General features: G+C 34.5%; 1 protein-coding gene across 1 annotated transcript; it reads right to left on the bottom strand.

Moving 5' to 3' along the window:
- Positions 1 to 8,607: 8,607 nt before the first annotated feature.
- On the bottom strand, positions 8,608 to 11,988 carry LOC133533747 (GTPase Era, mitochondrial-like). Its single transcript, XM_061872779.1, has 5 exons — positions 11,546 to 11,988; positions 11,309 to 11,433; positions 10,772 to 10,946; positions 9,624 to 9,815; positions 8,608 to 8,998 (listed from the first exon to the last, which is right to left on the bottom strand). The coding sequence occupies exons 1-5, from the start codon at positions 11,729 to 11,731 to the stop codon at positions 8,642 to 8,644; spliced, it is 1,035 nt and encodes a 344-aa protein (XP_061728763.1). The 5' UTR covers positions 11,732 to 11,988; the 3' UTR covers positions 8,608 to 8,641.
- Between the last annotated feature and the right edge of the window lie 589 nt (positions 11,989 to 12,577).

Here is a 12,577-nt window from a genome sequence, read left to right as displayed (position 1 = left end):
GGAACTGTATTTATTACCTTCTGTATCCATTTCGTCCTATCTATTCCATGTTAAAAAGCTGTATCACACCTAGTCGCCAAACCAAGATCCTTCTTAAATCGTTCGTAATGCAGCCCTATTTCATTTTACCCGGAGACATAAATAATCTACTGTAAAATTAGGTAATCGCGCTTATCTCCGAAAAAACTGGTGACACCTTTAAAATAATGATGGTTTAATTTACTTACCTTATTAATCTACTGTATTGCTACGCATGAAATGGTAGTTACTTGCTACGGTGTAGCGTCGTACCGTCGTAGCATAAACATGGTGCTTAGCCAACGTTCCAATCGTTAACGCTGCATAGCATAGCGTAGTCATCCCTCTCTATCATTTTTCCATATTAGTGCGACAGTGACGATTGGCACGTGGGCTACGCACCCATGTCCTTTTATTTTTAAACTACGTCGGTGGCAAACAAGCATACGGCCCGTCTTTTTAGGGTTTCGTAGCCAAATGGCAAAAAACGGAACCCTTATGGATTCATCATGTCTGTCTGTCTGTCCGTCCGTATGTCACAGCCACTTTTTTCTGAAACTATAAGAACTATTTTGTTGAAACTAGGTAAATGGTGTATTCTGTGAACCGCATTAAGATTTTCACACAAAAATAGAAAAAAAAACAGTAAATTTTGGGGGTTCCCCATACTTAATTTTTTTTATCGTCAAACCCGTACTAGTGGGGTATCTATGGATAGGTCTTCAAAAATGGAACCCTTCATGGGCGAGTCCGACGCGCACTTGGCCGCTTTTTAGTGAGTCAAAAAATTACCGAGACACTTTACGAAAACTAGTTTAACTAGGGAAAACGCGTTAAATACCTCACTGTCAGGTACCCTTCAATCATTATAGATGTGTAAGACTATAGGTAAATAAATATAATTCAGGCCTAGTAAAATCGGTTTCATCTAATTTAAGGTACAGTCAGCGTCAAATACTTTGTAGCAGTCAAAGTGGCCAAATAGTTCGGTACACCATACTAAATATATGGTGTACCGAACTATTTGGCTACTTTAGTTGCTACAAAGTATTTGACGCTGACTGTACGTTTGGCAGATTTGTTATATGTAAGTTTGGCAGCTTTGCATTCTAGAAACTCTTACATAACTGCTCCAAACACAACTAAACTACAACTAAATCAGTGTGAAAACAACGGCTGAAAACTAGATCTTAAGTACGGGTAAGTTTGTGAAGTGCCGCTTGCCGAACATCGGGACCGATAGATTTAGGGTCACTAAACCCCGAGCTATAACTAGTTTAGTCGAACCGAAATCGTTTAATCGTGTAGCGTAATGTACTTACCTCCTAAGTTTGGACCACCGTCACATAAACTGAACTGTCACTATCCGTAAACAAGTCTCAACAAAGTTGTGCGGTTAAGTAGTACACCTAGACGGCGTCTTTGGAGTTTCGTGCTTCTATTGTTGAGCATGAGCATGACTGAGTAAGGATACTTACTATGTAAATTTATTTGGTGTTATATAAAGCAGATAAAATAGGGTTGGTTAGTAAGAAAATTATAAAGTAGACTTTAAATTTAAAGCCCGGCCAAAAATATAACTATGATCATTGTCAAGAGGGCGCTGTTATTCTCATGTATAGGGTGACAGTTCAGTTTAGAGCGCGTGATCATATATTCAGGTCAGGCTTTAAGTGCATTTATAATTAGGCACAACTGGCGCAAGTTCACTTTAAGTATAGTAAAGTATTAGTGTACATATACCAGCCTATACTAATATTTTTGGTAAGCAGAAATCAAGTGTTATGTTATGATAATAGCCAACCGTAAAATAATGCGACTTAGATACTTAAAAACATTGATAAATTAAGGCTAAGGTTCTAGAATAGTCTAGAACCTTAACCTTGATTTAACTATATACTATAACTATAGAGCTCAGTAGACAGGAAAATTAATTAAAAGGGTGTTACTGATACTTAAACGAATGTTCAAACTTTTACCACTGGAATTTTCATTCTATAAGAATTCACAACAAGAAAAAAATGATAACAAGCCGTTACATATAAAATAGCTAATAAAAATATACACATCAATAACAAACCACCGCTTACAATATCTCGCGATGTGAAACGTATTACGCCATGCACAAAAAATATCACCATAATTATTATGTGAATTATCATATGCCAGGCGTAAGCAGCAAGCAGGCACCGAGAACGCTTATAGACCCCGGCGAGTAGGAGCACACTCATTATCAACATTAGCAAGAAAATTAAGTAGAGGATTCCGGCTTCCAACGTTGAAAATGGTTTCTTCTCATATTCGAATGTAAACACTATGAAAGCCACAGTAATACTGATTAGGGGTAAAATGACGATATAGGCAATTATTAGAGTCCCCGTCTTCAGGTTTACGACCCAACAGCAGGCTGGCGCCACGCACAGCCCATCAAGGACTTTACAGTTTTTACACTTCATTTTAAATTACTCTTCTGATAGTAAAATATATATATTATAATGTAATCTTCATAATATTTATCTGAAAATTTATAGCTCTCACACAACATGTCATGTTTGACGTAGTAAGTTAAAGTAGGTCCATAGATAACTATTTCAATGTCTAGGATCTTTCTAGGACGGTGTAAGTTTTTGGTAAAAGAGGACCGATGTGATCATCTAAGCTTAAAAGTTTAAGAGGAAAGGGGATGGCCGCTTCGTCATACAAACGTAGTCCCCGTTTTCCTCTTTGAATATTGACATTATGAAATATATTTTTACATAATTGGATGTATATTAACCATAGCTAAGCCCTTCCGGTTGACATTTTTAGATTTTTTGATTATTGTAAAAATTTGGTACAAAAAACGGATTATTCCCACTAGTTAACACCGCATTGTATTACCAGTGGTAACTACTTGGTTTAATGGTAACTACTGGCATTTTTTTTTCCCAGTAGTTACCACCAAAATGTTGTTAGAGCTCAATACTAATAAAACTATACTAGTAGAAATAGTATAGTATACATATAGAGCTTTAATGAATAATTATAAGTCGATTAGTGTTCCAGTAAACTGCCTTAAGAGGATACCGGAGCTGAGATTTAAATATTTTAGGTGAGTAATAACCGTCTTGCTAACGGAAGCGGCTCCTAAAACTAGTGCGATAAGGACAACTCTAGGTTAGGCGAAAAATCCTGCGTAAAAAATCTCAAAAAACGATGTTTCCTCCTCCAAAACTTAACCAAATGTAACGATAGATCTAAATGGTAATGAAATGATCTGTGTCGGACTGTTTTGCTTTTTAGGCTAATTGATGTCAGTTTTGAATACCATAATGCTTCTCTTTGTGGCCTAGTAAATAAGGCCGTATTTGTGAATATTTGAAGTGCACTAGCGCCTTAAGAAACAAAAAATATCACTAAAATCTAAACAGTCCGACATAGATATTAATAATAATAATCTGTGTTGAAAAAATCATTGCTCTAACTTCAAAAAGCGGCCAAGTGCGAGTCGGACTCGCCCATGAAGGGTTCCGTACCATTTATGACGTATTAAAAAAACTACTTACTAGATCTGGTTCAAACCAATTTTCGTTGGAAGTTTGCATGGTAATGTATATCATATATTTTTTTTAGATTTTTCATTCCGTTATTTTAGAAGTTACAGGGGGGGGGACACACTTTTTTTCACTTTGGAAGTGTCTCTCGCGCAAACTATTCAATTTAGAAAAAAATGATATTAGAAACCTAAATATCATTTTTGAAGACCTATCCTTAGATACCCCACACGTATGGGTTTGATGAAAAAAATTTTTTTTTTTAATTTTTATGACGTATTAAAAAAAAACTACTTACTAGATCTCGTTCGAACCAATTTTCGGTGGAAGTTTGCATGGCAATGTATATCATATATTTTTTTTAGATTTTTCATTCTGTTATTTTAGAAGTTACGGGGGGGGGACACACTTTTTACCACTTTGGAAGTGTCTCTCGCGCAAACTATTCAGTTTAGAAAAAAATTATATTAGAAACCTCAATATCATTTTTACAGACCTATCCATAGATACCCCACACGTATGGGTTTGATGAAAAAAGATTTTTTGAGTTTCAGTTCTAATGTATGGGGAACCCCCAAAATTTATTGTTTTTTTTTCTATTTTTGTGTAAACATCATAATGCGGTTCATAGAATACATCTACTTACCAAGTTTGAACAGTATAGCTTTTATAGTTTCGGAAAAAAGTGGCTGTGACAGAATCGGACAGACAGACGGACATGACGAATCTATAAGGGTTCCGTTTTTTGCCATTTGGCTACGGAACCCTAAAAACCACGGTCGAGTACGTTTGTATGGAGAAATGTTCACTCCTGTTGCCTCTTAAAAGTGAAAAAAAAATTAGAGTCTACTCGACAAACTGAAACGGTGTAAAATAGAGATACTACTCCTAAAAATACGTGTGATATAGATTCACAATGATGTCTAGAAAATTGCATTCGGAGGGTTTATTAGCACACAAAAAATATCAAAGTTATCATCAAAAACAGGGGAAAAAGTAGGTATTTCTTATTTCCCCAATATCTCAAAAAGTATTGATATTTAAGAAATCAAAATTAATGTTGATGATGAGGATATTTCCAATAGAAAAGTCTGTACTTGCAGAACTGTATCTCGATTATTTGTACTTTTTATTTAGCGCTGAAAATAGGTATCCCTGCGTGATTTTGGGTATAGGCGCACGGCTTCAAAAAACAAGTACGTCACATTGAATATTTTTAAAGGTATTAATTAATACGGAAGAATAACTTTTCGAATCTAACGAAATAACGGTAATTTTTCTATGAAAGTCCATTTCGGGAGAAAACGATTTCCACTAACTAAATCTTAACAAATCACTTTGATTTTGATATCGATTGCTTCGGCATAACATATTCTAGGTTTATAAATTTCGATTTTTTGAAGAAAAAAAATGTTTTTTGTTGTGAAAAGTTTGAAAAAAAAAGGAAAAACTATAAACCTAGTTTTTCATTGTGTCAATAACATACTAAAAAATCGTAGAGAATGGAAAATATTTAGAAGTGAAAAACGTTTTCTCTTTTTGTATATACGATCACGTGGTATATACTTTATGGTGTATTTTGAACACAGAGAATCTAGTACCGTTAGAAAAAATACTTAAATATTATTTTTCAACAAGTTAGGAATTTTTTTAATAACAAAATTTTCTAGAACTAACTTCTTCATTGTAAAACAAAGTAAATAGAATTATCTTTAAATCTATTTGCTTCGTGGAGTTTCATAGAGATACATGCTAGACAAGATCACGTTATAAAAGCTTCGAAATAATTAATAGTTTGCTTATGATATAGTTTAATATTTTACTATTTTATTTTTCATTTTTTGTTAGTTTTCACTATTATTCTAAAATTTCTTTTAAACAAAGTAATAATTTTATTAAATTTTTATGACGTGATCTTGTTAAGTAAGAAAGGCTCCACGAGGCGAAATATTTTAACAAAAAAGTAAAGACAAAAATTCGAGAAAAATGTGTTACTTAATAATTGCCTAACTTGTTGAAAAAATATTTTTAAGATAAAATTCTAACAGTATTACATTTTTTGACTCGTTTAATATACACCATATTTTTTCCAAATTATTAAATGTATATTTAATACGTTTAAAATAATATTTAATGTTACGCACTCGCTTTTTCACGCCGCGCACGTATCCCAAAAATGAGACGCGGAGGGCTATGTTCAGCGTTGAATAAAAAGTATAAATAATGGAGATATAGTTCTTTTTGATTGGAAATTTCCTCCTCTTAAATAATATTTTATTCAGATTTCTTAAATATTAATACGTTTAAGATATTGGGCAAAAATGAAATGTCTTCTTTTTCCGCCTTTTTTTGTCGACAACTTTTAAACTCGTTTGTGTGCTAATAAACGCTTCGAATACATTTTCTATACAACATTCCAAATCCATTTTGGTATCACACGTATTTTTAGGAGTAGTATGTCTATTTCAACATTTTGAACTTGTCGAGTAAACTATTAGATTCGAGATTTAGAGTCTGTGCGGAAATAGCACAATCGGAATAGAACAAACCTCGAAATCTGTTCGACAGTCCTGAAATTTGGTATGTATGTAAATAAAAGGCAAGATTCAGTAAGTATTTTCTATTGCAAGATGTGGGTTTTTCGCAAAGATATCGCACTTTTTGGTGTAGAATTTAATCAGCTTTAATGTTGTCTTACACCATTTTCCTAGATAACGTAGATTTTGAGGTAAACGCGAATTTCTCCAGGATGGTACACATTTTCCAACATGGCTGCGATTCCTCGCGGTCCCTAAACGTCAAATGGTATGGGCATGAATAAAGGGCCTTTTATTTACATACATAGGTACCCAATTTCAGGACTGTCCAAGAGATTTCGAGCTTTGTTCTATTCCGATTGTGCTAAAAGAGAAGAGTAGTGGAATGTATGGGGCCCAATACCTTCCACGACTCTTTCCGAAGAGACTCTAGATCGTGTGAAAACATGACACTAACCTTCCAATGAAACATGATGTTCTTATAGATGTTCTTTTTGTCGATATGTCAAAATCTGTCTTAGGACCCGTCTCTGATGGTAGAGAAGGGTCCTAAGCATAAGGAATATAAGGATATGCTTTATGTATTTACGTAAAAAAAACTTTCCATCGGAGAAGGGTCCTTATGCGCTATTGGACATGGATCAATAGGAACCTTACCGGATGGAAGGCCACAAATTATGATTTCAGAAACGGTATTATGCACCAGGCCTGTATTGATACGCATATGAAAGAAGGTTTAATATGATGGATTTAATTACATCAAGGGGGCTTACCAGCTTGCTTAAATAATTTCATCATGATTCACCATTGATTACCATTGTTAAAAGCTTGAATTAAATATACGTAGTAGGTCATTATAAAAGGTATTATTAATTGAAAACTTTGATCTGTCTGTGTTTTAAAAATTATACTTAATATTTTTTTATGTTGACACACGTAATAATTTTTTTTATCTGGAGTGTTAACCTGATTTTAATTACATATTGCAGGTCTCAACTAAGAGTAAAGCACGAAAGAATTTGTTCCGTTAAAACGGAAAAAATCATGAAATCTTTTTTTTTTTAATAAGAAGAGACGAATGCTGAAATTTAGTATAGTACTTACAAATGACGTGGCACATCTCCAGAAAAAAAACAGGTCGAAAAGCTATTAAGGGACAAGATGTTCCATTATCCTGCCACGGCCTTTACGAAGAGTATCCGGAGCCATACAACGCCACCTACACCACTGTCGAATTCTAGCATGAATTAAATCTTTACTGTGGATCATGTCATGTTGTATTACTTAAATAAATTATCCTGACTTCGCTTGTCTCATCTCGTGCCATGTGTTAGAAGAGATAAATAGGTACCTAGCCGCGTACCCAACGTTACAATCGTTAACGCTTCGTAGCGTAGTCATCTGTCTCTATCACTCTTCCAAATTAGTGCGACTGTGACAGTTGCGTTTCGTTCGCCACAGAGCGTGAACGATAGGCACGTTGGCTACGCGGTCTGTACCACGGGTGGCACTGATCGTCGCTAAACGTCCGTAGTTTGCTTAGATATTAAATAAGTACTACAAATAAATGACATGCAGTAATTCAAAGTTGCAGGGTCGGCAACGCGCATGTAACTCCTCTGGAGTTGCAGGCGTACATAGGCTACGGAGACTGCTTACCATCAGGCGGGCCGTATGCTTGTTTGCCACCGACGTAGTATAAAAAAAAAAAAAAAATTAAAAATTTAAGTATGGGCGGGTCCACACAGTGCGAAAATACGCGCGAGGCAATCTCCTCACACTCAAAACGGCCAGTGTAGACGTGCCTCGGCCGAGGCGGCAAGCTGGGGCGAGGAAAACGCGCGCGCCGTCGTATTGAATGAACTATTCAAATTAATATTTCACGCTTATTGTTTAGAATTGAAATTAAAAGTAAACAGCTACATGGGCAAGGTCACTTTGTCAGTAGAAAAAGGCGCGAAATTCAAAATTTGTATGGGAGATCGATTCTTTGTCCCCAAATATTTTTATTTGTAAAACTTTTCTACTAACAGAACGGGCTTGCCAGAATATACCTTCTTATGCACGAGATGGAGCGACGTAAGTATTGAGTTAGTAGTTTGTCGTATTGAGTATACATAAAGCTATTATTTAAATGAAATAGATATAATTTTAAGCCACGTCTGAGCGAGAAATATTAAAATATAACATTAGAATTAAAATTAATAATGAAGGTGTTAGTTCGCCGGTGTTCTAATAATATGTTAGTACAGTAATAAAATACAGCAAGTATTTATTGAGGGGGACTACGAAAATCGAAGATGTACCCTCAGAAAATGGACCCTCAGTCATTTTTTTTGTTTCATACATAATTTTTATATAGTCTGGCAAACTAATGTTAGAAGATAAAGGAGCCAAGTTAAAAAATCTATGAGAGATCGATCTTCCGCGTCTAGTTTCTAAATTTTCCGCCTTTCTCTACTATGTAACATTCGTTTGTCGGACGTCGACTACGACGAATATTTTGTAAAACAAAAGAAAATATTTACATATTTATTATAATAACCAGTAATCTTACGGTTTAGGTTTAATTTTCATTTGAATACTAATAACAACAGGTTTCTTAAATAGATCTACTAAGTCATTCCTAGTTTGTGATTTGATTTGTTGAAGCCTGCCCCCTCCGGCACCAGATATAAGTCTAGCTATTCTGTCGGAAGGGCATTCTACAGCTACAGAACAGATAATTTTTTCTTGAAGGTCCTCATAATACTCTAGCTCAATTTTGAGGTTATAAGGCAGCTCCTGAGCGAGGAAGTCCAAAAACTTGGCCCGCACTGCTTCTTCTATTAACGATTCTGGTGTTTGGTCAGTCCACTCTTCTGGAGAAAAGTGCAGGGAAGCAGGCTTGGCGTTGCTGATGAGGTAATCCTAAAAAATAAACAAGATTTGTATTTAGAATGGAAATATAGTAATTCTCTAAATAGGTATCCAAGTATTTTATTATTATTACATTCATGTTGTAATACAGGTGTAATACATGTTGTAATACGATGTTTATGACAAGAGTTCCAAGTATAAAGGCAAACAGTACAATTTCCAGTAAACTGGTAATTAGAGCATTTCGTACAAAAATAACAGGTGTGAAAGTGTTTTCATAGATGATACTGATTGTACCTGTGTTGTCTTAATTTTTAATAAAAATGTATAAGATTTCAAAGGAAATTAAAATACAGTATACCTATTAAGTGTGGTCTAGTTGACCAAGCATTAGCAAAGGTCTATGTTTCAGTTTGGGCAAAAATGCTTTTGTATTTCCGGATGTTGTCTTCTACAAGTCGTAATTTGACGGTAGAAATTTTGTGAGCTGGTTAAATGATTAAATATAATTTTCTTGTCAGTTTTTGGAAATTATCCAAAATGGCGGAGCCATAGACTTATTTAGTGCAAAGCTATCCTCGCGGGTTCTACAGCTCACAGAGCCACTAGTTTATTTTTAGCTTGATAAAATAGTTTTTGTACAAGTAGTAATAACATTAAATAACTACTAATAAACCTTTATGTCTTTTACTCCATCTCCGTTTAAAGCTGATACCAAGAAAATGTCAGAGAAGTGGCTATAACCCCTTTCTCTTTTCTTTTTTCTGCTATCAGTCTCAGGGTCTTGAACGGGGTTCCCAGCTATCATTCCATTGGTCAAATTCCTTATCACAGACAAGAGCTGTCTTTTTGAATCCAGTCTGTCTATCTGAAAATGAAAATAAAAATATAATTTAATTTTCTGGTCTATTGAATGTGGTAAAATTTAGTGGATCAGTAAATATGAATGTAAGAAGTTTAAGTTGAGGGTCAAGCAAATAGTATGCACTTCAAATTAACTACAAGAAAATTAAAGAGTGGAAAATACTTATTTAAATATTACACACTTATAAACCTAGTAAACTTTATTTCTTCTAAAAATAAACACAAATGCTAAAGGCAAACAATTTTAACATGTTAACTATCCCAATCTGAATTTGTAACCTCATGTCTCTGCTCTAATAGATGCTTGCCATGACCCATGTATGTGTATGAGGCATGGACTGTGAATTATGATCTCATCTTATGATTTTGGGGGTCCTTGCTGAAACACTTCGACCCATAGGGATCTTTTGTGTAGTTGCCTCCTTAGGAAAGATGACCATCTCCATGTGCCTGATGATGGAGCTCATGGGTAGCATTTTGAATTCCTTTGGTTTCAGATAGCCTTCTCCAAAGTCCTTCATTCATTGCAAGGATATGACATAAATACTTAAATACATAGAAAACACCCATGACTCAGGAACGAATATCTGTGCTCATCACACGAATAAATGCCCTTAACAGGATTTGAACCCAGGACCATCGGCTTCATAGGCATGGCTGAATACTGGATAGCTGTGCCTTTAATGCCTAACCTGGCAAAAATTACAATATGGTGGACAAATGATTGTCATTGTATTTAATAATTATTTTACTTAAAATTTTGTTTTTTCCTCACAAGTGTGATGAAAAACATTGTGTGTGCCATGGGCGGTACAAGAATTATGAATTTGTGTTAATTAAACCCTGACCTTCGCCTTCAGACTTAAAATTAACACTTGTTCGTAAATTCTTGGTTACTGCCCTTACTACACAATGTACTATTATGTGTCTTACTTTATCTAAGCATACTTATATACTTACTTTATTTATAATAAGAAAACTAGGTATCTTTTGCACACTATGCAGCATATTGACTACATCAGAGTGCAGGTTGTCTTTGATCCACTTGTTGGAGATGTCATGTACCACACCTATCACATCTGCACATCTTAGGCTTTTGTGACAAGCATTCATCATAGACTCTGGAAGCTTGTATCTGAAAAAAAAATGAAAAGTTGTGTTACAGATGGTATTTGATTTATTATGTTCCATGAACCACATAATACCATGCTTTACTGACATTTGTAATTAGATACAATCCAAATTAAAGATTTATAGCATTTTAAAATGCAGATATAATGAACCTCTTTAGTTAAATGTATATGTGAGAAGAAATTATTACCCTCAATTATGATGTTGAACAGAATTTTTTAAATCTAACTTACCCAAGGGCCAAGGGTAACTTACGAGAGTGATATTAGAGATTTACAGATTGAATTTTGCTTGTAAGAGATTGGAGAGAATAGTGTATTAAGGAAGCTACACTTGGAAGTCGAAATAAATGTTTCAAATATTTACCTTTTCTGTTCCTTTTCAGTAGCAACTCCTGGTGTGTCAAGAAATACAATTTGAGTGTCATTTTGAAAACACATTGCTCTTACTAACTTTGTGGTAGTGTGGACTTTATTTGAAGCAGCGCATATCTACAAAATGACAAACATGAAATCATACAAGGAAACTTAAGTGTTTTCCATTTAAAGTATTTTGGTATAGTTTTGAGGTTATGTCTCAAATTACGAAGTCTTACCGACGTACCTTTCTCTCGACAATGTTATTAATTAGAGTACTCTTCCCAGAATTAGGGGCACCAATTATGGCAACGTTTACAACTTTGTTAATAGTTTTACTCGCCTTTTCGGGCTGAGAGGAATAATAAACTGCGCGGAAGACGATTGCTTTACTGTATGTCTTACAAAAAGGACTCAACATGACTGTGGACATATTGCTATAGATAGATATGTTTATGACATTTCAAATAACACCTTATGAAAATGACAAAATATAAACTTTAACAACTAAAAACTCTTTAAGGATCATGGATCGGATTTATTGTCATCAATGACAGTTGACATTAACATATTTTGTGTTTTTTTTTTTAACAATTATGGCCTGGATGCGACTCCTTTAAGCCAAGTCTTTATTTTGTAATGTTACAACACTTCGTTCAGGGGACATTATTATTAAACACTTCACTTAATTCACTTGCAAGGATTAGTCTTTCAAATGCAAACACTTGGCATTTAAAGGATAAGCATAAGGTGTTCAACATCTGCAACGCTACCATTCTGGCAGTGAGGACATATACCATCGGCTATAAACGAAAATCTGGCTAAGAGAGCTGGTGCACAGTTGTGACCAAACCTCAATCTATTGATGGTGGTAATAAAGCTATGACTTCCCGTCTTAATCTTCTCCAGATTTTGTGAGTTATCGTATTGGATTGCTAAAGGGATTTTTAAACGTACCGGTATATCACCGATTTATTTACACAACCGAAATAGATAGAACAAAGCAGTAGAATAGGGTTGTTTCCATCTACAAATCTTAGGGCAGAATTGTATCCCAATAAATTCTTTTTGATTATAAAAACATGTTAAGCTACTTTTAGGGGACCTGTAATGACCATATTTTTATAAATATTGAATTCAAAACTGATATAAGATTATCAGGCCCGCAATAGGGTTGTTTCCAATTTTTTGAAACGCTTGTATTACGTTCTATATTAACTAAAAGTTGCCCTAAAATTCAACTTTTATACTAAAAACGGCTTTAAGTATGTTAAATTAA

This window comes from Cydia pomonella, unplaced genomic scaffold (assembly GCF_033807575.1).
Source record: "Cydia pomonella isolate Wapato2018A unplaced genomic scaffold, ilCydPomo1 PGA_scaffold_202, whole genome shotgun sequence".
NCBI classification, from domain to species: domain Eukaryota; kingdom Metazoa; phylum Arthropoda; class Insecta; order Lepidoptera; family Tortricidae; genus Cydia; species Cydia pomonella.
The sequence above is the reverse complement of the archived record's forward strand: the minus strand, read 5'-3'. Positions and strand labels throughout refer to the sequence as shown.

Bases quoted from the DNA above. Each gene is read 5' to 3' on its own strand.
- LOC133533747 (XM_061872779.1), bottom strand. From the start codon at position 11,731: ATGTCCACAGTCATGTTGAGTCCTTTTTGTAAGACATACAGTAAAGCA. The intron at 11,434-11,545 runs GTACGTCGGTAA...GTCATTTTGTAG, and splicing joins ATAACATTGTCGAGAGAAAG to ATATGCGCTGCTTCAAATAA. The intron at 9,816-10,771 runs GTAAGTATATAA...TTTCATTTTCAG, and splicing joins GTTTTCTTATTATAAATAAA to ATAGACAGACTGGATTCAAA.